Source organism: Esox lucius, chromosome 11 (assembly GCF_011004845.1).
Source record: "Esox lucius isolate fEsoLuc1 chromosome 11, fEsoLuc1.pri, whole genome shotgun sequence".
NCBI lineage: Eukaryota > Metazoa > Chordata > Actinopteri > Esociformes > Esocidae > Esox > Esox lucius.
The window spans coordinates 24,206,530-24,233,847 of record NC_047579.1 but is presented as its reverse complement, the minus strand read 5'-3'; the positions used below and the strand labels follow the sequence as shown (position 1 = coordinate 24,233,847).

General features: G+C 42.4%; 1 protein-coding gene across 2 annotated transcripts; it reads left to right on the top strand.

Annotated features, from left to right (window-relative positions):
* The first annotated feature begins 4,039 nt into the window (after positions 1-4,039).
* On the top strand, positions 4,040-26,787 carry gprc5ba (G protein-coupled receptor, class C, group 5, member Ba). 2 transcript variants are annotated; one of them, XM_010873986.4, is made up of 4 exons: positions 4,040-5,046; positions 22,728-23,756; positions 24,582-24,700; positions 25,679-26,787. In XM_010873986.4, exons 2-4 carry the CDS (start codon positions 22,730-22,732, stop codon positions 25,721-25,723), a joined length of 1,191 nt encoding a protein of 396 aa, XP_010872288.1. In that variant the 5' UTR covers positions 4,040-5,046; positions 22,728-22,729; the 3' UTR covers positions 25,724-26,787. The 2 variants fall into 2 exon arrangements, with proteins under 2 accessions (XP_010872288.1, XP_010872287.1); XM_010873985.4 differs by having other exon boundaries at positions 24,582-24,715.
* Positions 26,788-27,318: the final 531 nt, after the last annotated feature.

Genomic DNA, 27,318 nt, shown 5'->3' with positions numbered 1-27,318 from the left:
TAGGTTTTGAAGGGTTCAATTTTGTGTGGTTGTTGTGCTAAAAAATATATATATTTTAAAGTTTATAACACAATGAATGTGGAGAAAGTGAATCCTAAGATTTAGGATTAGGGAAAATAGGTGTTTTTGATCCCTGTCAACTTTGTTGTCTGCATTTATATAGGAAATTCAGCAAAGTAAATGTCTGTGCACATCAGGGGAAGTTACTTTGAAAGATAATCTACCAATTACATCATAATGAAAACATTTTAATTGAAATAAGATACTCAAAGAAATAAAAATTTACTAAATTAACTTTCAAAAACTTATGACAGACATAAATTGCAAGAACAGATCAATTTGGGTCATTAACATAATGTTTAATGTAACCAATCATACACAAAAATTATGTTTCCAGTGAATATTAGGCAGCTCTCATGTTTTAAAAGAAAGGAAAATGTTGTTTACTTCGCTTACTTTCAAATATTTAATTTTTGTAAATATTAAGTCTTCAATTTCAGTTGGTTACTACACAACTACATGGAGGAAAAGTAATTGACAACTAAAATGACTACATGGATTTAAATATACACAAACCACCAGGCACTGTCTGATTGTCAATGTATATATTTTTATGCATGTCTAACAGTCTCGCTCCGATCACATGACGCAGAGTTCAAACCAGCGATCCCCTATCCACAGCAACCCCAGTAGCTGGGCAGAGTCCACCTAAGTTATCCGGGTCACAGCACCAATGTAAAAGTCACACCGCAGGCCGTGTGGAATTGAGGAAAACAGAGCTTTATACAGTATTATTCATTCTCATACAATGAGCAATGTCTGAATAATTTATATACTAATATGTAAGTTTGATGTGCAGAAATAATATTGGTTTTAGTTGTCATTTAACTAAAAATAAATTCTACGACATAGGCTCCTTTTTAAGGAATGTTTTGTAACTTTTTTAATAGTCCATGTATACCTTTTCTGTTTCAGTCAGTTTCTTGTTCTCCATTTAGTGGCTAATGAACACATCCCAGATGATGATAATAAGTGTGATACTTGGCTGAGGTTAGCTCTCTGTAATCCCAGTAGATCATCCATCCCCACAGGCAGCAGTGAGCCCCTTCCTGTCACTATTTATCATCCCCCTCCTTCCTTTCACTCTCCCAGACTGCACCTGTCAGATTAGGACCCCGTCTTCGACTGCAGCTCCATATGATCACCTCAATGTGCATACTAATGTGTTTATGTGTGTGTGTGTGTGTGTGTGTGTGTGTGTGTGTGTCCATATGGCTATCTTGTTAACATGAGGTCATCCTATTATCACCTCAATCTGCAAGAAAGACAGGGAAAATGGTAGAGCTCTGGAGCAGCAAATCAGGAAGAGATGGTGGAATGAGAGAAAGAGAGAGAGAGAGATAATGTCTGCATGGCTATATGTGCTGTGATGTGTGTGTGTGTTTATTTGTGTGCACATGCCTGTGAACGGGTGTTTTTTGTTATTATCTATATTGTTATTCATTTTTATGTATTATTGTTTTATTTTAGAACAGACTCTGCTAATTGCTACTTTGTGTAATGTGTAAATACAATGAATGGGTCACGCTATCTTAAGATGAATGCACTAATAAATATAGTCTAGCTTATGTCACTCTTTATATGACTTTCTGCATGACTACAATGTTAAAATGAAGATGTAATGTTCCTATAACTGTAGACTGTGATTAAAGTGTGGCACAAACCCTGTGTGTTACACTATGTATTTTGGCTAACATGCACTTTTTAAGAGTGTGTGTGTGTGTGTGTTTGTGTGTGTGTGCTTGTGCACGCACGTGTGTCTATGTGTTGAGTGTGTCACTGACACTGTGTAAGGATTTGGTCTGGGGCCAGATCAGGATGGCCAAAGTGTATATTAATACCACAAATCTCAGATTAAACAAAATCCCCTTGGTAGGCTCACATTAGAGCAGACACCATGGCTCCATGTTAATGGCAGTGTTCCTCTATTACCTTGCATTTCGGTAGATATGACCAAGGAATACTGACAGAATCTGTAGGTGACAGTAATTACCAGGGCTATTTATTACGCACGTGCCTCTCTGAATGGAAATCAATGTGACTGTCACTCAATTTGTCCCCCAAAACAGATCAGCGGAACTCGATAACACACTGCGAGCTCAGTGTTTGCGTGAGAGCAAGAAGAGGCAATATCCTGAGCAGAGGAAGTTGAAAACAGGGCGGTGTAGAATCAGAATCTGAATTATATTTATTAGCTAAGTAAATGTACACATATGCAGGATTGTACATGGTGTGCTGGTGTAGTTTCTGGTGGTAGACTAACAACATATACTGTAGCAGTTGATAAAAGTTGACATATAGTTATATAATGGATAGTGAGCATAATAATATTTCATTATGAACTTTCAACAATTTTACAATTCCAGTATATGCCTATAATATGCATATTTTCATGAAGTAAAAGACTATAAGAAAAATAGCTACTACTTACATGTTTTTCTCAAAACATTATTATTGATAACACATACTATTATTAATAGAATGTGTTTGTTTTAATTATTGGTATGAAATTCCCAAGTGATCACACTTGTAACCTGTGTATCTTGCATTCACTAGTGATTTTGCTTTCATTTGGTTTCTAAACATCTTTCGCCACAACATCATTGATTCAATCATTACGTTTTTGGTGAAATACAATAGTGTACTATAGTGCATTGGTTAAGTCATTAAAACATAACATTACAGTTAATTCATTGAAACAATCATTCAAGTTATGACCAAACCATGTAAGACGTGTTTCAAAATTACACTTGGAAGTGCTAAAGGTAATCTGTAAATTTATTTCACTTTTTCCACATTAGGCAAAACTACTGTACATTAAAATTACTGTTAGCCATCACAAATGATTGAAAATTATTTCCATTATTTCTATCCCATGTATTTGCATCAGTCCTGTCTTTGGGATTTGGACATGGTATCTTGTCTATGTCAAAATGGGTTTCTTCATTTTTCATGCACTGGGAGAACAATCTTTTGGCAAGGTGACTTGGCTTATCCATGAGCTGTAGGAGGGTGACATGCTCATGGGAATGGTGGCCATAGACCCTCCACCATGAAAAGGACATTATGGGGCAGGTCGTGGCTCAGGAATCAGGGATTGGCCCAAAACCAATCCTGAATCACCTCTGCATAGTGGAAGCTAATAATATCTCACACAATTTAATTTATGACCTCATTGAGGTGTGCAGCCCAAGCATTGGAAGGTGCAAAAAGGGGCTTATGTCCTACCATCCCATCTTTGGAAATGGTGGCACACATGGATATGTTTCTCCCATGTTGTCCAGACACATGGACAGTTGTTCATTGGCTAATGACATTCGTTCCGACACCGTGTTGAGTTTTGTCCTGGTAGAAGCCTGCTTCATTAATGAAAATGTACTTGGAATGGTTCACAGCAGCTCAGTTTGTAGTTTTTACCTTGTCGAGGAGCTCTTTGATTTACTTCTCTTCCTTGCTAATTGTCCCGCTCCTTTTTGAAAGACATTGACAGGGTTCACACAGTTTATATGGTTATATGGTTACCATTTGTGGTTACTACTATAGATGGCAATAATGTCCTGTTTATGACAGTATTGTATTCTACATATGCAATTCAGTGGTCTTTTGTCTCTCTCACTACCACCACCAAGGATGTGGTTTTGAATCCCACAGAGTCACATAGTAATCTTCGGCCATAGGGTGGTGATTATGTACTTTCCAACCTGCACATAGCAGGCAAAAGCTATGTAAAATACACCAGAGTATTTACCAAATAGTTGAGTGATGATCAGTTTGATAAACTCTATCAAAAGGTTTGCATGTACATTGTATGAACATATTGTATTTCAATGTGAAACATGTCTTCATAAATGTCACTGACGTTTAATTTTGTTGGTTGGACCAAAGCGAAGAAAAAAATGTTAATACTGCAGTGCGGGTTTGATTGAATTGAGCTCAAGCACGGGGCGGGTTCTGTGTCACTCAAACCATGCCTCCATGAACTGATCGAATTGAACAGCTGAGGACGCGCGTGTTCAAGCAGAAGGAGAAACAAGAACTCACCGATATTTTAATATAGCTTCAAATCAGCCATAAAATAAAGTGATGGAGAAGAACTTGGTGTCAAGACCCGTAAATGAACCACGGATTATCTTTTAACTCGAAATTTTTCATTGGAATTGTAAAACAAAGCGTACGGAGTCCACAGACAATAGATAGATTTGGGTATATGTGTATGGACGTGGAGCAATAACCGGAATGACAGCCGAACCCGGGGGCAACACCAATTTCTTAGAAGGGAGAATATAGGACTGCATACTGAGCAGAAGCACTTTTGTCTGTGACAAAGGGGACGGAGTGCAATGAATTCTCCGTAAAGCTGTCATGTTCACTGGATGTAGAGAGGGGGATTAAAATTACGCACGTTATGCGGAGTGCTGAGCTGTCGTGCCCGGGCGATGCAGTGAAGATGTGCAACGGTGTGAACCTCCAACCTCGGCTTGGGCTGTGAACTGCACTGTGCGCAGCTGTGACAGACCAGGGAATCCGTCTGGATTTAACGCACAGTACTTTTAGAACAGCGAGGATTTTAACGTTGCATTCGTGTATTTCATTTATTTAGATTTTTCCTAATTTATTCATGACAAAGAGGTCTTCGTTGGTGAAACGCACGGTTGAACAAAGGATTTAGGAGAAACGGAAACGATAACGCAGTTTTTACGTCGCTAGTACGTCTTTCCGCTACTGTGTCAAATCGGGACGAATACCAGAAAGATTGCGGTTGAATTAAGGGTTTTCTCCCTGGTTCCTAACCCAGGAGAGGGTTGACATTTTTGGTGTGGGAGCAAAGCTGATCCGCCACCGTGGGAACGTGGATGGAGAGTGCAAATGCAACCCCAGCAGAAGGGCTTCAACTCTAAAATGTGACATTTTCCAATTGATCCCCGCTATACACGTGACACGTGCACTCTGCTATCTTTTCCATCGGATTTGTTTACATCGCTCAAGGTACGTTGTCGCAATTTCGATTTTCCATGTATCGATCGATAAGAAAACTCGATTGTTTTTGTATTCATGGCTTTTTGTGAGCGTGATATATTTTTCATTGGCAAATTGGACATTTTAAGACGACATAATGTATGCTTCAAATTAATTCCGTAGTGCTCATGGATGTACTGGACAGTGGCTATTTTCGGGTTCGTCATTCACTGGGGTGGAAGTTGCACCGTTGACAGTTGTGTGAGTAGTGATGCGGCAGCACCAGATATGGGGTTTAAAGCAAGCCTAGGGGTCTGGCATTTTGTGGTTGTAGAGGAAAGGGCACTATGTTGGGAAGGCTGTCGTTGGGATAGATAGGTTTACGCACTGCCGCTGCGCGTTGGGACGTGGTCTTGACCTCAAGGGTCATTGGAGTCAAGGACCACCTGCCACTGCACATGACAAACCCTGATACCATCAACAGAAAACGGCAGACCTTGTGTTAAGATGCAGGGTAGTACTGTTTACTTGAGAATAAAATATCAACCCCAGTCCTCTCGCATTCCTAATTTTGCTGCTGCGCTTCGCTATCGTGCCACGGCACGTGCGGAGCATAATGTGAATGCAATTCTCTTGGTTAATGCTGACACCATTTTGGGATTTAATATAAATGCCCCCCCCCCCCCCCACACACACTCCTCTTCATCTCTTCCTGACCCCCCTTCATCCCTTCCTGTTTTGAGACTTCCAAGGTGAGCTGATATTCTTTATTTAGTATTTGAGATCATCCCCGCCCACCTAAAAAGGATTGGCCTGGGTCTCTCAACAAACAACTCTTTCTGGAAAACCATATCCTCTCCCATATGGTCAGTATTGTTTGTTGATAAGGGGGGGGGGGGGCTGCCTGAAAAAGAACGTTCTCTAAATAGGTTTTCTAAATCAGTTAAAGAGTTAAAGCAAGGCTACCTTCACTAAGTCGTTTTGGCCTTTCCTCATCTAACCAGGGATACTCATCTCTGGCAGTGGTTAAGTGACTGTTGCTGACCATTATTATTTCAATGCTGATGAACTTATTAACATGTCATAAAAATCTAAATGATTAAACTGTTTTGAGGATTGTGGAGCGAGATTAGTCCTGCAAATATGTACAAGACATTTACCTTGTTGGAAATCCTTTCTGTCCAAGAATGTGTTCTGTGTTCTGGAATGTACTGCGTACAAAGTTGACATACAAGTAAGTTCAATTCCATTCAAAGTATCTACTATGTCCATAACTCCTACAGTTTTTGCCAGGGAAGAATTCAGATTGACTAAAGTAAAGGATATACTACAAACAGACATAATACAATATTATTCTGAGATGCTTTCTTTCAATTGATTCAGACGAGTGAGTTAAATCAGGCCTCTAGGAGCTGATGTTCACCCCTCAGGGCTTCTTCTGCCACAGGCCGTGTTCTTTTTCTAGTATGTGCAGTTGCCATTGTGTTTGTCCCCAACCAAGAGTTTATCAGGTGCAGTTGTGTGTGTGTGTGTGTCCGCTTTTATGTGCACATGTTGTGACAAGGGAGGTCTCAATACCAGAAATTAGTAGTTGAAACCAATACCAGCAAAATTCTATGATTCTTGATACACAATTCGATACCACGGTAGAAAACGAAAACAAACAAATAAATCCCATGTACTTAAGAAAACAGCAGAGGCTACATACATACATACACACATACACACCTCTACTCAGAGTGCAAGCAGTAGTTAAAATGTACTAACATGGCGACAAAATGTTGTCCGGAAATATTTATTTCAAACGCTGACATTATATTTTGATGACAGACTGAACGTTAAGGACAGTAGCTTACTACAACAAGCTATGGTTACATTACAATAGCCTTTATAGTTCAGCCATTGCTAGTCTCGCGAGGCCACATCTCCAATCTCGTCTGACCTCCTTGGCCTCCTAGTGACATTAATTAAGCCATTGTAAACGTCATATGGAACTTGATTGTCTAGGCTAGTCAGCAATGCCAGCTGTCTCAAACTAAAATAATGGTACCGTGTATTTCAGGATAAGGATATAATAAGGATAACCCTTTGGATACGTTGTTAATGTAACGTGAATTGAAACACACTCATCTTGAATTCTTGACATAAATCTGCATGTCTGTCTTTGAGGTGCAACTCTTACTGTTTTTTGTCGAGGCGGAGCTGCAGCTGCACTTGCCGCCATCTGTTACGTGTTGGATCCCCGGTACCTACGGTACTGTACAAAAACCAGTACCGTCATGTTTTCAGAATTTTGGCATTGACTTGGTACAAAATTATCGGTTCTCGTGACATCCCTAGTAGTCTTCATAAAGATAATACAACCTGAATAAAATGCTCCTCACTAGGGAATATACAATTTATGGCTTAGGGGTTAGTAAACATATAACTGAGTATATTGTTGTTGATCATACTCGGTTATATATGTTGTTGAAGTTGGGTTACTTTTAGGTTTTGGGTGTTAGCGCTATGTTAAGTTTAGGCACGAAAGTTAGGTTATTGAAGTTAGGCTAATGTTAGGGTAAGGGGCAGGGGCGCCGTATAGGGGGGAAAGTTTGGACAATTTCAAAGGCCCATGACTGACAGGGGCCCCAAAAAATAGGTAACAGCTGCGCAGATTTTTTGTCATGGGGCCCAAAATTCCTGGCGGCTCCCCTGGTAAGGTGTATTGTTCTGAGTGCGAATTCTACAGTGACAATCGGGGAGGGGGTCAACTTTTTCTCCAGGGCGTAAAGGGAACCCAGTACCGCGCGCCCCCCCCCCCCCCCCCCCCCCCACAACAGGTAAACAGGAAGAATTACGAGATATTTCTTCATTCAATATATGGTTGGCGAAATGGTATGGTCCACTTTAGGGCTGTCAAAAATCATATTACAATATTCAGTTAAGAACGGTATACAGCTCCAGAAAAAATGATGATACCACTGCACCTTTTTCTTTCCTTTCCAAAAACATTGAAAAGAAAAGTATTGAATGAGGAACAGAAGCGTATAATTTGCAGTGGTCTCTTAATTTTAACCCTTCTGTTCCTCACTCAAAACCTTCCTTTTCAACTTTTTTGGAAAGGAAAGAAAAAGGTGCCGTGGTCTCTTAATTTTTTCCTTAGCTCTATGTTTCGACCCCCCCGACCTGTTCTTTTTACCTCTTTTGTGGGGATCTGAGTCTTAATTATGGGGGTCAATCCCCCCCAATCTCCCCATAATTCGAACCCTGGTATTATTAGGTTTACAGATAGGGAATGGGGTACATGGATTTCTGCGTCAGGATTAGGTCTTATGTCCCCATAAGGATAGACAGACAAATGTGTATTTGTGTGTGTGTGTGTGTGTGTGCTGAGAGGCAACAGCTTGATGCATCACACAATGATCACACACCAGTCATTTCCACGCTCTAGCTTCCTCCGCACATCCTGCTGTCTTCACTTCCTCTCTCTCTTTTCTCCATTCTACGCACCAGCACAACAACCACTAATACTTCTGATCGTCCTCATAGAACCAGGCATGGTCTCCAACTCTGTCTGTGACCAACCCCGGTGTGAGTGGTGGTACATTGGTACCATTCATCTATAATGGATGCTCTGCGTTGATAGATACTGAATTGGCACACATGGAACCCACAGTCTGAAGTGTGTGGGTCATCTTCATTAAGCACCAAACTTAAGGATCTACATTAAGTTGTTCAATAACAAGCATTAAATACACGCTATGGCCAAAAGTATGTGGACACCTGACCATCACACCTATATGAGCTTGGACATCCCATTGCAAAATCATGGGTATTAATGTGGAGTGCCTACCCCCATTGCAGAGCTATAACAGCCACCATTGTTCTGCAAAGGCTTTCCACAAGATTTTGGAGTGTCTCTGGGGGAATTTGTGCCCATTCAGCCAAAAGAGCATTTGTGAGGTCAGGTACTGATGGTGGACACAATGTCCTGGCTCACAATTGTCATTCCAATTCACATTAAAGGTGTTCAGTGGGGTTGAGGTCAGGGCTCTGTGCAGGCCACTCGAGTTCCTCCACACCAGCCTCATCAAACCATGTCTTCATGGACCCCGCTTTGTACACAGGGACACAGTCATGGTGGAACAGCAAAGGGCCTTTCCCAAACTGTTGCCACCAAGTTGGAAGCAGTCATTTGTCAAAAATAATTTTTTATACTGTATCATTAAGATGACCCTTCACTGGAAAAAAGTGGCCTAGCCCAAACCCTAAAATACAGCCCCAGACCATTATCCCTCCTCTGCCAAACGTTAAATTCTGTTAGATAGCATTCTCCTGTCATCCGCCACACCCAGATTCATTAACCAGACTGCCAGATAGTGAAGTGTGATTCATCACTCCAGCGAAATGTTTCCTCTGCTCCAGAGTCCAGTGGCAGCCTGCTATACACCACTCCAGCCGACGCTTGATATGGCACATGTTGATGTGAGGCTTGCGTACAGCTCTTCGGCCAAGGAAACATTTTGTGAAGCTCCTGACGCACAGTTCATGTGCTGTTGTTGCTTCCAGAGGCAGTTTGGAACTCTGTAGTGAGTGATACAACAGATGATAGGCGATTTTTAAGTGCAACGCCCTACAGGACTTGGCTGCTCTGTAATTTTGCGTGGTCTACCACTTCGTGGCTAAGTTGTTGTTGCACCTAGACGCTTCGACTTTACAAGTATAGCACTTTCAGTTGACCAGGGAAGATCTGGTATTCTGACCTTACACTTTCTCCATGTTTATGTCATGTTTTTAACTTGTTTTATAATTTATTAAATTATTTTTGCTATCAATCTACGCCATCGGTATTCAACCCTCTCCTGGGGACCCCCCAACCATTCCATCTATTAGATGTATTCCAGAGCTAGCACACCTGATTCAACTTTTTAACTAATTTAACAAGCCCTTACCTGTTGAATCAAGTGAGCTATTTCAGGGCAAAAACTAAACTGTGAGATGGGTGGGGGGTCCCCAGGAGAGGGTTGAAGACCTATGATCACACAGTACCCCATCATCACATTAGAAATGTGTACCAATTTATTGAAAGTAAAAAACTGATATCCCATATACATAAGTATTCAGATCCTTTTATCAGTAATTTGTAAAATTGCCTTTGGCAACAATCACAGCTTTGAATCTTTTTGGGTATGCCTGTACATATGCATATCTGGATTTCATCAGTTTCTACCATTCTTTATTGTAAATCCTCTCAGACCATTAAATGGGGAACGTTGGTGAACAGTGGTCTTCTGATCTCCCCACATATGTTCAATTGTTCCATAGGGTTTAAGTCCAGGATATGACTGGGCCACTTAAGGACTTTTTGTGAAGTTACTCAAGCTTTGTCTTGCCTGTGTCCTTTGAGTTGTTGATGTGCTGAAAGATCAGTCTTCAGCCGAATCTTGAGGTTCTGTTTGCGCTGGCACAGGTTTTCTTGAAGGACCCCTCAGTAATTTTCTTTGTTCATCCATCCTACTGACCAGTCTCCCAGTCCCTTCCACTGAGATGCCTACCCACCACCATGCTTCACCAAAGGGATGGTATTTGCCAGGTAATGAGCGGTACCTATTATTTGCCAGATGTAGACCGTGGGATTCAAGCCTCATACTGTAGATTGATTTTGGTCTCATCAGACCAAATCAGATTTTTTCTTGTACTCTCATAGTGATTCAGGCTGCTTGCGATATGTAATTTACTCAGGAGTGGCTACCATCGATCTTCTCTACCATAAATGCCTGAATGATGGAGTGCCGCAGAGATGGTTGTTCTTCTGGCAGAATTTCCCATCTTTGCTGAAAATCTCAGAAGCCCTGTTAGAGTGGCCAGTGGGTTGTTGGTCACCTTCTGAGCAGGCTATGCCTCAACACAATTTTGTCTAGGAGCTTTAGGGAGGGATCCTTCGACTTCATGGCTTGGTTTTTGCTCTGACATGTACTGTAAAACATGAGACCTTATGTAGACACGCGTGTGCCTTTCAAAATCCTTTCCAATCAATTTTATTTGCCACAGGTGGACAGTTAAGTTCTGGAGACATCTCAAGGATGATCATATTTCAGTTTTTGATTTTCAGTAATTTTGCACACATTTTCTAGAACATGTTTTGGCCTTGTCGTTATGGGGCATTGTATGTAGATTGAAGGGAAAAATTATTAAACATTTATAAATTAAGTCTATAACACAACAAATTAACATTGAAAAAGAGAAGGGGCCTGAATTATCTCCAAAATCACTGTATCACCCAACTATTGGGTGCGTGCTGCATTTCTTTATTCCTCAGCCCTCATCACAAATGACTATACTGTGATAGGAGGGGTTAAAATATCAGACTGTTAATTGTTAAGTCAATTAGCATACGGTCACGCTGTGAGAACCAGTCACATGTTAATGAGGCCTAATTATTTGTGCTAGAGAGGTCTGGGGACCAAGGAGGAAGGCCTGGGGAATAGCAGACAGCACTCTGTGTCTATCTGTGTTATGTCTGCTTGTGTGTGTGTGTGGGTGGGGTCAGTCGGACGATCAGCCTGTCTGTCTGCCTGGCTTACTGACTTCATTTACCCAGCAGACCTCAGGGAGGGACACTCTTCAATCCCCAAAGTCAATCTGTCTCTCTTTCTGCCATACACCCCCTGTCTCACCCTCTCTCTCTCTCTCTCTCTCCATCTCTCTTCCCCACTTTCTCTTTCTCACTCCTTCAACCCTCTACACTCTCTATCCTTCTCTGTATTACTCCCACAACCCTCTACTCTCTCTATCCTTCTCTGTATTACTACCACAACCCTCTACTCTCTCTATCCTTCTCTGTATTACTACCACAACCCTCTACTCTCTCTATCCTTCTCTGTATTACTACCACAACCCTCTACTCTCTCTATCCTTCTCTGTATTACTCCCACAACCCTCTACTCTCTCTATCCTTCTCTGTATTACTCCCACAACCCTCTACTCTCTCTATCCTTCTCTGTATTACTCCCACAACCCTCTACTCTCTCTATCCTTCTCTGTATTACTCCCACAACCTTCTCTCTCATTTCCTTCTCTCACTGCACGATCCCTCGCTCGCTGCCATTTGAGCTATCCCTATTTCATCAAGTTGACTGTCTCTTTTCTCTTCAGTTCACTCACAGCTGTGGGAGACTTATATCAGCATAGGGATCAGGTTATCGTGGACATAGAGTGCCACTGTTACTGTTCACCTGAGCAATGAATGGACGTTATATACTACATTGGTCAGAGCTGATGGACAGCTATTAGTAATAAATGATCAGGATTGGCGTTTGCCATTATGAAAAGCAGTTGATACTGAATATATATATATATATTTATATATAGTCGGAATAATAGTGTTCCACCAATGAGAACAGAGCAGGCAGATGTGAGGCCAGCTTGAGCCCATCACCAAAGGAGTGACCTGCTGACCGCAGCCACATCTGTCTCCACATCTGGGTCCCTGTACGGGCTAGGGTCAGGATAGACAAACATATAATAACACACTACACCGAACCCCTTCATGGTATCACCTTTCATCAATATCCAGATACCCCCGTTCAGAACTTGAGTACACCCCTCACATCTTTGTAAATATTTGTAAAGTAGTGAGTGTACAGCTTGTATAACAGTGTACATTTGCTGTCCCCTCAAAATAACACAACACACAGCCATTAATGTCTAAACCTCTGGCAACAAAAGTGAGTACACCCCTAAGTGAAAATGTCCACAAAGTGTCATTTCTTCAGTGTTGTAACATGAAAAGATATAATCAAATATTTACCTCTGTGTCATCAAGCAATCACCTGTGTTAAAGGTTCGCCGGTGGATACGGTTTTAAAAATGTAAACTGGTGTATTGGCCGCACCTGTGTAGTAACCGCTCTGGTTGAAAATGTTTTCAAAATCAGTGTGTAGGCCGCGGTTTATAAACGGGAAATTACAGTACATGCAATGAACAACCAAATTGCTTTAAGGACGAGAGGACGATAGGGTAGGTCAGAGTCGAGAGAGCTGCTAGTCAGAAATGTAATCATGCACCCAATTATGGTTATGGTAATTACACCACATCTGGTAGTCCACTGTCTATGATAATTGTAAAGGACCGTAATTGTAGAGGATGACTCTGGAGCTTTTACACTCTTTGACTCTGGAGCCTAAAGGACTGAGGATGGTTATTGGTGTTACAGCGGGGAGCATAGTGCTTCTACACTCCATTTGCATTAACTATCTGTAGTATTATGTAACATGGCTTTGAAATGGTACATAATGTACAGTACTCATTCAAGGGTATTTATAGGGTATTTATTTATACTGTTTTCCACATTGTAGAATAACAGTGAGGACATCAACATTATGAAACAACACATACAGTATCATGTACTAACCTAAAAAGTGTTGAACACATGTTTGATTCTTCAAAGTAGCCGCCTTATATGTTGAAGACAGCTTTGCACACTCTTGGGATTTGCTCAGCCAGATTCTTGAAGTAGTCACCTGGAATGCTTTTCCAACAGTCTTGAAGTAGTTCCCACGTATGCAGAGCACTTGTTTACTGTTTTTCCTTCACTCTAAGGTCCAACTCATCCCAAACCATCTCAATAGTAGTCAGGTGATTGTGGAGGCCAGGTCATCTAATGCAGCACCATCACTTGCATTCTTGGGCAAATAGCCCTTACTCAGCCTGGAGGTGTGTTTTGGGTCATTGTCCTGTGGGAAAACAAATTATAGTCCCACTAAGTGCAAGTCAGATGGTATGGGGTATTGCTGCAGAATGCTATGGTAGACATGCTGCTTGACTGTGCCTTGAATTCTAAATAAATCGCAGACGGTGTCACCATTAAAGATGCCTCACACCATCACACCTCCTCCTCCATGCTTCACGGCGGGAATCATACACGTGGAGATCATCCGTTCACCCACTCTGCGTCTCACAAAGAAGCAGCAGTTGGAACCAGAAATCTCAAATTTAGACTCATCAGACCAAAGGACAGCTTTCCACGGGTCTAAAGTTAATTACTCATGTTTCTTGGCCCAAGAATGTCTCTTCTCATTGCTGTCCTTTGGTAGCAATTTCTTTGCAGAAATTCAACCATCGAGGCCTGATACACGCAGTCTCCTCTGAACCGTTGATGTTGAGATGTCTGTTACTTGAACTCTGTGAAGCATTTATTTAGGCTGCAGTCTGAGGCGGGTGACTTTAATGAACTTATCCTGTACAGCAGAGGTAACTCTGGGTCTTCTTTCCTGCGGCGTTTCACATAAGAGCCTTTTTCATCATAACGTTGGATGGTTATGATGAACTTGAAGAAACGTTCAAAGTTCTTGAAATACTCCATGTCCTATAGTAATGATGGTCTGTCATTTCCCTTTGCTTATTTGAGCTATTCTTGACATATTGATGGTGGTCTGTATATTCATCCTATATTGTCACCCACTGTATACCCACCCTAATGCATTAAGAAGGAAAGAAAGAAAATAAATGTAACTTTTAATAAGGCACGGCTGTTAATTGAAATGCATTCTAGGTGACTACCTCATTAAGCTTGTTGAGAGAATGCATAGTGTGCAGCGCACACTACTTTGAACAATCTAAAATATACATGTATTTTAGGTATTTTCAACAATTTTATGCTTATAGAAAAAAACTGAAGAAATACTCTTGAATGTGCATGTTTGTCCAAATATTTGACTGGTACTGTTTAGAAATGGGAAATCCTGTGTGTGTAGAAATATGGGGTGCATAATTGAAGTGTTTACTACAGTGATAGATATAGTGCTGCGTTAAAGTACACATCCACAACATTATCTTTTGGTACACAAATTTGGGTATTTGTCATGAAAGAAAATAGGGCCATGTTTATATAATCCTCTTTCAAACAGGCTTATTTTTACCTCTAACTTGTTAGCATGAGCCTTTTAAATTGCCATCGCTTTGGCAGGGAATTAGTAAGACATTCAACTTTGACCCTGTTGTTGCAATGTTTGGCATGTTCTAAATTCCTTAGTTTAAATTCAGATAAATCCTATGATTTCACATTCCCAGTAGCAAATTATCAGCGTTCCATATTTATTAATTTTTTTGTACATTTAAGGGTAAATAAGAGGTATTAATAGAGCTAATGTGTGCCAAAAAATCCTTGCCCACGCCATTATACCACCACCACCGTCATCCTGTGCCGTTGACACATGGCAGGGTGGATCCATGGATTCATGTGCCAAATTTGGACCCTACCATCTGTATGTCACAGCAGAAATTGAGATTCAGAATATGAAAAGTTTTTCTAATCGTCAGTACGTGCCCACTTTAGTGTAATGTTCCTGTTGTTAGCTGACAGGAGTGGGACCCATCATGGTCTTCTGCTGCTGTAGCCTCATGTTCCTGTTTTTTAGCTGACAGGAGTGGGACCCATCACGGTCTTCTGGAATTAATTTACAATTGAAACAGCCACTAGTTAAACTAGTAGTTGCAAACTTTGCAAAGTAAGTATCTCAAGTGGTGACAGTAGAGAAGCTTAAACTAGCTAGCTAAGTTAGCTAACGCCAAGCTAATTGAGAATACAACACTTTTAACTGCAATTTTTTATTTCCAAATTCATTCAGATTCATAGATAAATAGCATACCTGTTTGGTGCTCTAGCCTTTCCATTTAGTTCCATCTTCAATTGATTAGCTTAAAGTGCCTCGTTAATTAATCTAGTGCTGTAACTGGACGACATGTTGTAACTGGACGACAACTAGATGAAAGTGCCAGTTTCCAAGGAATTTTTGAATCTTAATAACCAATAACCCAATATAAAATATACTTAAATTAACATTTTCAGTTTCTTACATCCCTAGTTTTAACTGCAATGACTATTTATCCAATACACATCCACTTTATATTAATATAGAATTACTATGAATACCTTACTCTACGTTGGAGTGTCCATGGTATGTGTTTTAACATTTTTAATAAGATTGTTAAAATGGTACTCGCAATAGGTATCGACAATCAAAAAATGATATTGGTGCATCTCTAACAGTGCTAGATACTACTTTAATTGCAATTAAAGCATTTTGTGGAGCTTTGTGATTGACAAAGATAATTTTGTCAGGCAACAGTAGAATGTTCATGATAATAAATGTGCTAAATGGTGGTAGACAGTTATCATACAGGTAGACAGTCTTAACACAGTTAGACAGTCTTTATACAGGTAGACAGTTATCATACAGGTAGACAGTCTTCATACAGGTAGACAGTCTTAACACAGTTAGACAGTCTTTATACAGGTAGACAGTTATCATACAGGTAGACAGTCTTCATACAGGTAGACAGTCTTAACACAGTTAGACAGTCTTTATACAGGTAGACAGTTATCATACAAGTAGACAGTTATCATACAGGTAGACAGTCTTAACACAGTTAGACAGTCTTTATACAGGTAGACAGTTATCATACAGGTAGACAGTTATCATACAAGTAGACAGTTATCATACAAGTAGACAGTTATCATACAAGTAGACAGTCTTCATACAGGTAGACAGTCTTTATACAGGTAGACAGTTATCATACAAGTAGACAGTTATCATACAAGTAGACAGTTATCATACAGGTAGACAGTCTTCATACAGGCAGGCGTTCATCATGCATGTAGACAGGCAGTTGACGTTAAAAACAGGAGGTTATCATGACATCCAATCACCATTGGCTTCAGAACTGGCAAAAATTGTTAGACCTATTTCTTAAGAAATATGTAGAGGGTTAGAAAATAACAGAAAGAGAGAGACAGAACGAAGATGGCGGGAGACTGTGTGAGAGTGAGAGAGAGAGAGAGAAGTAAGGACCCCAGGAAGATTTGGAGACATTTGTAGTGAATGTAAGGATTTTGCTGCACCATGTGATGTGTTGGATGGAAGAGGGAGAGAGAGAACAGGGAGGGAGGGATCAGGGAAACAGAGAGCAATGAGGGTGAGAGCAGGGAGGGAGCTGCCAGGGTGAGAGCAGGGAGGGAGCTGCGAGGGTGAGAGCAGGGAGGGGGAGAGCAGGGAGGGAGAGAGCAGGGAGGGAGCTGTGAGGGTGAGAGCAGGGAGGGAGAGAGCAGGGAGGGAGGGAGCTGAAAGTACCAGGGAGGGGTATGTCACATGGTTCACCTCACGTATATACATGTGGCAGAGGGAGGGGGAGGGAATAAAACATTGACTGAGAGGAGGGAAAAATGATAGAGAGGGAGAAACAGACAGCAATAGAGAGAAGGGAGGGCGCAGAGAGAATGAAAGAGGGATGGAGAGAGGTGAAAAAATGGAATAAGAGGGATGGAGAGAGGTGAAAAAATGGAATAAGAGGGATGTAGAGAGAGGGAGAGGTGAATAGATGGGGAGGTGAAGAGAGGGAGAGGTGAAGAGAGGGAGAGGTGAAGAGAGGGAGAGGTAAAGAGAGGGAGAGGTGAAGAGAGGGAGCGGTAAAGAGAGAGAGAGGGGGTAACACGATGGATAGAGAGATGGAAGGAAAGAGAAAGATGGTAACCTAAGCCTTTTTTTGCTGTAGAGGTTTGAAGAAAGGCAGAGAGGGGGCTCTTCTCCACGTGACTCATATTAGAGTGGGTGATACAGAGTGTGAGGACCAAAATCCACGAGGATAGTGAAACAAGAAACATTTCCATTTTCCCCAGGAGGACAAATTCTATTTTAGGCTTTGGTGTTAGGTTGAGGGTAAAAGTTACAGTTGTAGTAAGAATCCTGGTTATGGTAAGGGAGTTAGCGTGATAATTTGTTGTTCCCACAAGGATGTGTCTGTGGTTCTCCCTGGCACTACTCTGGTTTTCAAGCCAGTCCCTCTACGCAGGGTGGAAGACAGCTGACCGAACGTGTAGGTGTGTGAGGGATGAAAAAAGTGAGATTGGAAAGGGACTGAACACAGATTTCATACAGTAGGGGGTTTGATTGAGTGGACGGGACGACGGACGGACGAGTACTAATCCTGATAGGTGCTGTAACTGGCCGTCAAAGCATTTCATACTCTGTTATGATTCGGCAGCTATGCTACGCTGTATGCATTCACCGTCTGCAAGGCCAAGCCAGGGGGAGAGGAAACAGCAGTCTGCACAGTTGTGTGGGGATGAGCCTGCCCACTCTGCCCTCCCTCCTTCACGCCCGTCTTTTCAGAGACGGGGTGTTACCATGGTTATCAGGGGCTCTGCCAGAACCTAACATGCTGTGAGGACCGAGGAGCTAAACACAGCACCCAGGCCCCCGGAGAGCGTGTGTGTGCGCGAACCCAGGCTAGCGACGTTTTTAGTAGTGTGTTTCTGAAAAGAGCCAGCACTGTGATTAGGTGAGTCATCCCTTAGAAGAGCTGATTGATGTTAATGCAAACCAATGGTATCCAGCGGCTGTTTACTGTTGCAGCAAGGTGAGAGGGAAAGACGGGAGGTTTTGGGGAGAAGGTGGACGACAGGGAGAGAGAGAGAGAGAGAGAGAAAGAGGTGTAAGATGGGATTCAGCCCTGTTTAATTCCGTGTGGGTAACGTAGCTATTAAACAAATCAGAACAGGCACACACAAACACACACAAACATGCTCAGAAAAACACACACACTCAGAAACAGGGACAAGAACAACCCAGAATACCTCTCCACACCACACACTTTCACAAGTACCCACTGAGCTTGCAGCATTCTTGGGTAATCACATCAGTCATAAACAAGCCTTGTGTTTACAAAAAATAAGATAAATGTGGCCTCTGAATGGTGCAGTTGTGAAGTCCCTGCCTTGTCGTGCGCTGCGTCGTTTAGAGACCAGGGACTAACAGGCATAGGGTCCTACACATGGCAGTACAGTTGGACAGCAACGTCCGGGCTTGGGGATTTAATAACCGAATACGGTTGCCTCTAGTGTCTCTTTGTGGAGGGATGGGCACCTGTGAGATCAGTTGAGGTAAAAGGTCATAGAGGGTTTTGCGTTTACCGCATAAGGATTCCGGTCTAGACTTTCTGGTTAAGCAGTGTGGTAAGAGCCCGAAAAGTAATGGATGTAATTCAGAAGACACATATCTCAGCATCTATTGTCCTGAGCCTGATGTATAAAATTAATATTTGTTTTTATCACAAATTGGATATCATAAAATACTGGGGTAAAAGTAAACAAAATAATAAAGTTATGCTAGACAGTATGCAGAGGCATACTAAAGATATTACGTTTTGTTAGTCAATCCACAATGCACTCACTCAAAATATTATATTTTAGCATATGTTGGCAACCCAGCCACACCGTCAGACATGTGCCATCTCAACTGAGGTGAAAGAGCAGATGGGTGGGCAGACAGAGACTGCGCTCTGTAGTTTCTTTGAATGCTTGTATAATGGGTGATATTGACTGACAGTGGTTAATGGATGGGCCTTTAGTCTCCCATTGGAGAATATTAAACAAGGGCTATTTTTTGCAATAAACATAATTGTATCTTTAAAAATTATTTAAATGTATGTTTAGCATTATTCAAAGGGCCAGGGCAACCATATGGACTTCTGTGGCCCAATCACTTAGCTCTACAAACCATCCTATAATCTAGTCAGCTAATCTCCAGGTGACCACGCCCCTCCCCAACCCTAAGATTGGGGGTTCGGTAATCTGATCCTAGATCTGTGGTTAAGCTGCCACTTTTACCTCAAGCCAATCAGTCGGAGCTGCTGGCCTGTGGTCACGAAGTGACCTCTCACCACTGACCCTAGAGAACTCCACAGAGCCTAGAGCACTGGGTTCATTCACATCAGATGTCTCCTGTCCCTCACCTGTCCTCAACCTTGGTTGAAAACATGCCTTCCTGCAAGATTCAAGGTGGAGGTATCCTCAGCCCCTTACACCCAACCTTAACCAACTGATGGAGAAAATGCTTGACCCTGAAAGGGTGATTAGGAATGACTGGTACAGTTAAAGTACCTGCCTTTTTCCAGGTCAGTCCCACTACATTATGTAATAGTCTTGCTGAAGACTGAATGGTATAACTGACCGTGAGAGCCTACTAGCCTGCCTAGTATTTATCTAAGCACATTGGGCTGTCTGGTAATAATTATTATCCATCATATTGGCTTACCCTGTATAAGTAGTTTGGAGAATTATATTTCTACTACAGTAGTCCTGCTGAGTACATACGGGTCAAGCTTGCCCTGACAATACTAGTCTCTGTTGTCTTTAGTTAGCAGGCTTGGAGCAGAGCACACACCTAAAGCACATTACTATACCACAATCCTCATCTCAACCAGAAAAGTAAAATATTTACTGTATATTAGTTGTTGCTAGTGCTAACCTTTTACCTACATGTACTGCAATGACTACAAGAGTCACTATCTGTATACAGAAGAGCTGCCCATAGGAATCCCTGTTGCCGTCCTAGTTTTTACCTGAATACGGTTCTCTGTGGACTTTGGTCTATTTCTGCTTTGAGGGAACATAGAGATTCAGTGTCTGTCAATATTTTCTTACAGTCTATTTTTGGCACCTAGAGGTGGATATAGCCAGCCTATGCTCATAAAAACACTGTCTTGAATTTTTACTGCCCCATATCCTCTAAACACTCATTAAGCTAATATCAGTAATCTGAGCCTAAGATGCCTTGGAGCACACCAAGAACCTGGTAGGGAGGTTTAATATCAGCATATGTCAATCCAAATTTGAGTTTATTACTTTTCTTTGTTGGAGCCCATCAGCACTATCACACATCCAGGTTATTTCCTTGAGCCAAAATGAAGTCAGGCTTTCCAGACAGAGCCAAGTCAAACTGTACTGGGTTGGGTTTCCAACCATGTTGAAAGGCTTGCAAATGTTTTACAATGCATCTTTTCTAAGTTGGCTGTCAGGCAATATGTTAAGTTTCAAGTATATTTGTCACTTGTACAGAAAGAAAATGCAGACGTTATTGCATATACAGTGAACATTGTAATTGGAATAAAAGAAAATGAACCAGAAAATGGGCACAGAGATACTGATAACCTTTGCAAACAGGTTTCTTTACCAAATATTTAGTTCTGCTTTTCTGATGTATCAAATACTTATGTCATGCAATGAAATGCAAATTAATGACTTAAAAATCATACAATGTGATTTTCTGGATTTTTGTTTTAGATTCCGTCACTCACAGTTGAAGAGTACCCATGATAAAAAATTACAGACTTCTACATGCTTTGTAAGTGGGAAAACCTGCAAAATCGGCAGTGTATCAAATACTTGTTCTCCCCACTGTATTTATTCAATGTTTTGTGGAGATCTTCTATTTATAAAGTGACAAGCAAAATAAAATACCCAACGGCATACATAGCCGTTGTAAAATGTGATATGGGGCAATCGTTAAAAGAAGAGTCTTTCCACATGAAACTTCAGAAACAGTGGCTTTTGGGAAAAAGCTTAGAGATTTAAGAAAGCTCCTACAAAGATTCTTATGGTGAACGTAGCCTTAAAATGCTTTAGGAAGCGGGGTTGGCCTAGTTGCTGGCAGTGAGCCAAAAAGGACAATGTGAAAAGAAAATGCGCTAAAACAATATGTTTGGTTTGGGTTGGAATGCTAGTGCCAAAAAGTAAGGCAGTTGTGGCCTGTGTTGTGGTGGTTGTGATGCATGGTGACAGTTTAATGTGATGCTATTGAATGCATGGTGCAGATAGGAAAGTATTTCTTAAAGGTCAGTTTGTGTGACATGTTGTGTTAGGAATGACCAGACAGTTGTTGTTGACCGTTACTCGGCTGGTTTAAAAAAAGGTTGGTGTGTCACATCGGAATAAATGTGTTTGTGACGATGATCCTGCATCCCTTCCCGCCTCCACTCTCTGAGCAGTGTTTTCTCTGTAGATAAGTAAGCAACAACTCACTGTTCTTGTTTCAAGAAACATATTTTACAAACATTCTTTTGTTTGAGGAGCATGGTTTGACACTGCTAATTACGTGTTTACTGAGTTCTTCAGAGAACTTAAGGGGTTCCCCGACGTTTGTTAGAGTGTTGGTACTCATCTTGGATTATGGCTGCCAATTTGACAGCTACAAGGGTCAGACCTCTGCTGACAAGGTTCTAAAAAACCAACCCCTTGTTTTATGCCTGAACAGGCTTGGGTATTAAAGCTGATTGCTAATTCTTGTATCTGGGAATCTGGGCCATGCTCACAGACTGACAGTGTGTGACCTCCACATTTACAGGTCTGTCTAAAACCGAGGCGAAAGACCTGATGAGGTAGAAGTAGGTTGGAAATGCACATACTGCAATAAATTTTAATGATATTCTGTGTAGAAAATAACATTAGCATTAATGTTCTTTCTCCCCAGTGTGAGACTGTTTGGTCTTGTTCTAAGGAAACAGAAACCATAAACATTTCATGAGTTTTCTATCAGGGAATTGGGTCATAATATTTTGTATCTTAAACCGTTAAAGCGTTTGAGCCAACTTTTGCGGCTATCTGAGGTTACTTGCTGAACCGTGTTTAGGTGTTTATATACCAAGTGCAATGTTATTTTCCTGTTTCTTTTGCGACCCCATTTTCAGGATTTTGAGAAACAACTGGCCTAGGCAGAGCACATTTTTGGTGGTTGCATCCTTGCTCCACCACTTTATATAAATGTATGCAAATGTATGTTGATGACCAAGCTAGTAGCCTAATAACCTGACATTTTCTTTCACTTAGTACATTTTGTTCCTGAAATGACTCACTGTTTCTGTACCCTCTCATCTCTCTTCCTCCCTCCTCTCAGAGATGGCGTTCTTCCCTCTGGTCATCCTCCTAATCTCCGTGGCCCAACGCGGTTCTTCCCAGGACTCTGATGAGGATTCATCGGCAGTGCCAAGGGGCTGCGGCTGGGGTCCGGTGCGCCCCTACACCCTCCTCTGTGACCTGGACTCTGTTTGGGGTGTGGCAGTTGAATCTGCAGCTGCAGGTGGAGCCCTGGTGGCCATTTTGCTCGGCCTGGTCCTCCTCTGCCGGTTACGCCACATGAGCGAAGCGGAGAAGCGCAGCGGCGTGGGACCCATTCTCCTCCTGCTCCTGGGCATCCTGGGCCTGTTTGGGCTTAGTTTCGCCTACCTCATTGAGCGCGACGAGCAGCTCTGTCTCCTCCGCCGTGCCCTCTGGGGCCTTCTCTTTGCCCTGTGCTTCTCCTGCCTGCTGGTGCAGGGCGTGCGGCTCCGGAGGCTGGGCCGCGAGCGCCGGAGCCCTGGGGGCTGTGCTCTGACCGGTCTAGCCCTGGGGCTCAGCGCAGTCCAGGGTATCATTGCCGCTGAATGGCTCCTGCTCACGGTGCTCCGGGAAGGCAGAGCAGCCTGTCAGTACCTGCCTCTGGACTTCTCCTTAGCCTGTAGCTACGTGCTTGTGCTCCTGCTAGCCGCACTCGGTGCCGCCTCCTTCGCTCTCTGCGGGAAGACTCGACAGTGGCGCTGTAACGCCATTTGGCTCCTGGCCTCCTGTCTGCTGTCCCTCCTACTCTGGGTGGCCTGGGTGGGCTTCTATCTCTACGGCAACGCCTGGCTGGGGCGGTCCCCAGACTGGGATGAGCCAGCGTTGGCCATAGCGCTGGTGGCGCAGGGTTGGCTCCTCCTCCTTTTCCACGCCGTGCCCGAGGCACACTCCTGTCTCCGCCCCCCACCACAGCCTTCCGCACCTGACTATTTCGACACCTCCCAGGCCCCGTCCCGGATGAGGGAGACCAGCTTCGACGAAGACATCCCCCTCTCACACAGGCAGTTTGTGGAGAACCAGGGCTACGGCTTTGACGAAAACACTGCAGGTAACCATGGACACGAAATGGGCTTTAAAATCAGTGCTAGATGTTGTACATTTTGACTGGCTTAATGGTATACTCGCGAACCTGTTTATGCACTGAAGTCTTTGCCCTTTATTTGCAGGTTCTTCTAAGGTAACATATGGAGTTGTTTTAATGATTCATTCAAACAATGGATCATTTAGCTGAATGTGTGTGAGGTTTAGGACCAGTCGGTTTTGTGCTTTGAAATGCATAGAAAAACATGGTGCATTTCCTTATTATGAGGAAAAATACAAATGTTTGAATTCTAGAATATATTATATTTGATTTCGACCAGTTCACCACTTTTTCATTTGGTTTCGGTGTTCCTTCATTATGCAAGTTAGCTTTTTCATAGCAGTGGTATTTAGTACACATAAAATGGCTACCAAATCTTCTGTGCATCATGCAGCAAAACACTGTTGTGTTCCAGACACTATTGAGTCTAAGTATTTTATTGTTTGTAGCTCCAACCTTTAGGTCCCAACTTTGGTAATTTTGAAAGAGACCTAGAAAAAAACCATGTGGGCGTCACTGAAAGTATTCCTATTTAGCACTACCTGTGAAATTCAGCCATGAAGAAGATCATGTTCCTCTGTTTGTGACGTTTGTCCTTTCCAGATCCTTTTACTCTAAGAAACAATAAACCACAAACACGCACAGATCGATTTATTACAAAATGGGGTGACGTCACGTCCTGGGGCGTATGTTCTTATCTATATGTTGCCATAGAATGGACAAATGAATGTTTGCGGTTGGTGCGTGTCTGAGACTAGAGGAGAGTTGAACCTTTACCCTCTCCTGCGCCAGGTCTGAGGAGTGGGAGTGGGGGTCACCATAACGGCAACACAGCACCTAGACCCAGTGCCCCATTCCGCAGCAATGTTTACCAGCCCACTGAAATGACCATGATCCTGAACGGGGGAGCGGTGAGTTCTCATATTGTACGTCTACACGTGCTGAAACACACGCCTTACACGATTTAAGAATCACACACACGAACACACACACTTTATGCACCCCTCCCATACCGAAATCCCCTCAAATATTACACACACACTCACACAACAACAACAACAACAGACAGTATCTCGCCGTGCTGTCTAACACTCAGCTAACCCACTTGGAAAATGGCAAAATGGCTCCCTTACAGTGACTGTGCTCTGACACCACCCACATTAAAAGCAGAATCTGGATTTGGAAAAAGAGCCCAAAATCACTCAGCTAACACTCAGGGAACATTTCCCTGATAACTAAATGGTCTTCCCAGTATTCTGCTTTCAGAACTGCTACCCATCTTAGAGTAGTATTAATGTACTGAACCGGGCTCTAAATGCACCCATTTTACATCCATATGCAACTAAATATTTTACTGTGGAAATTTGGCGTAGGTTTGAATTAAAATATACAGTATCTCACAAAAGTGAGATACTTAGGGTGTACTCACTTTTGTTGCAAGCGGTTTAGACATTAATGGCTATGTGTGTGTGTGTTGAGTTATTTTGAGGGGACATCAAATTTACACTGTTATTCACTCACTACTTTACATTGTAGCAAAGTGTCATTTCTTCAGTGTTGTCACATGAACAGATAGAATCAAATATTTGCAAAAATGCGAGGGGTGTACTCACTTTTGTGAGATACTGTAGGTTGTAGCTTTAATACTGAAATATTTCTCAAATTGTTTAACTCAATGCACACACATGCCCAGCATAGAGTCTTGCTTTAGTGTGGGAAGGGAAAGGATAGAACGAGGAGGAAGCTAAAGAGAAGCTTTAGAGTCGATAGTTTCAAAATACTACCTCTTATCAGGAATGTGCTTTTCAGAGAGATGGTTTCTATCCTTCAAAATGTGTATTATACTGTATCACCACACTGATGTTCTGTGTGTGTGTATCTTTTCACAGGTCCCCTCCGCACCCCCGACTTACACAGGACGGCAGCTATGGTAAGGGAAAGAAATGGAGAAGGAAGAAGAGGAAGGAAGGATGGGGTGAGGAAGAAGGGGACACAGGAAAAGCTCAGTGAGGATAACTAAAACCTGAACAAAACAAAGACCCCCAGACCCATCTCTCTATGCCTGTACGGAGATAGACAGACAAACTGAGGACGTATATAAACAAACAACTGAGGACTTGTACACACCAACTGCCGATTCAATCATTCACATCTACCAACTACTGTTGGAGTGGGAATTAGGGAGAGAGCTAGTATGGAGGACAGAGCAAAACATCCTTGGTAGATTTGAAGTTAGGTTTTTCTAGGTAATATTAGACTCAATAACACCCATTTTTAGCTGCAGATGTGTTAGAGAGCATATGCATTTGAGGTCCATTGGAAATGCTGACAGGATTATTTTGTTTAAGCCAATGCCGTGAGACAAGCCACTGTTTGCTTCGGGAGAAATGTGTCTGAAACAGAATGTTTTTCTCTGTCCTCCACCAGCATTTAGATACAGTTCAGACACCCAACAGCCCTGTGTCTCACCATGGCTGGTCATTCACAGGCAACATTAGAATAACTCACAGGCTAGTGTGGCTTTAACACCCCAAACTTTCTAGCTAGTGTGTTTGTGTGTGTGTATGTATAAAGTATATATAGATATGTGTGGGTATAAGATCCTTCCTCAGTGATTGTCTCTCTACCAAGGTTCTGGACCCTAGTACCTGAACAAATCCTCCTGATCTCTAAATACTGTCTTCTACCCCCAACAGTTGAGGTGTTGTTTGTTATTCCTTTAATCCCATTGGATCCTCCATCTCTGTTATGTGGACTGAATTCAGTTGGTTAACATGGACTCAGCTCTACTGAGTTACATGGACTCTCCTCCACCGAGTTACTCAGACTCACATCTTCTCACCTCGTCTTTCAACCTGCATGGAGATCTAACCTCAAAATGTGAACCCACCCAAGCTGTGGTCCAACCAACCACGATCACAATGTGACTACAAACTACTTTACACCTAACCTAGCTCACTTTGCAAGTAGAGGGCATTGCTAAGCTAATGGACAAAAAGTAAGAACCAGGGCAAACAGGGTTTTGATTGGACAGTCAGGGTTTTCGTCATTGTGTGGACGGGATCCCGAGACCACTGTCACTTTGTATGAGAGGGAAATGGGTTGTCAAGAAGGAGATGGTGTTCCTTTGTGCTGATTTGTTTTTTCCAAAGTGTGTGTGCGCAAAGAAAAAAACGTGTCCAATCTCTGGTTGTGCGCACGTGTGTGCGTGTATGTGTTACAGATGTTATCGTGTTGGAAGGACGTACAACAACAGCACAACACACCACAGCCTCAGTTTGTCCAGCCGTGGCCGTGTCCCTCCTACGTCCTGTAGTCCAGACCGGATCCCTGCCAGAGAACAGACCCACGGTTCCAGGCTCGGTCAGGAACCCCATACTGTGACAGTCAGACAGCCTATATATAGACAGGACTGCCGGAACCGGGTCCAGAACAGCAGGTGCGCTGGCCCCTGTGAAACAGTAAATACAGGCGACAAGATAGCGGGGTGAAATATGAACCTGTGTGGCGGAGTGGGTAGTAGTGGTGG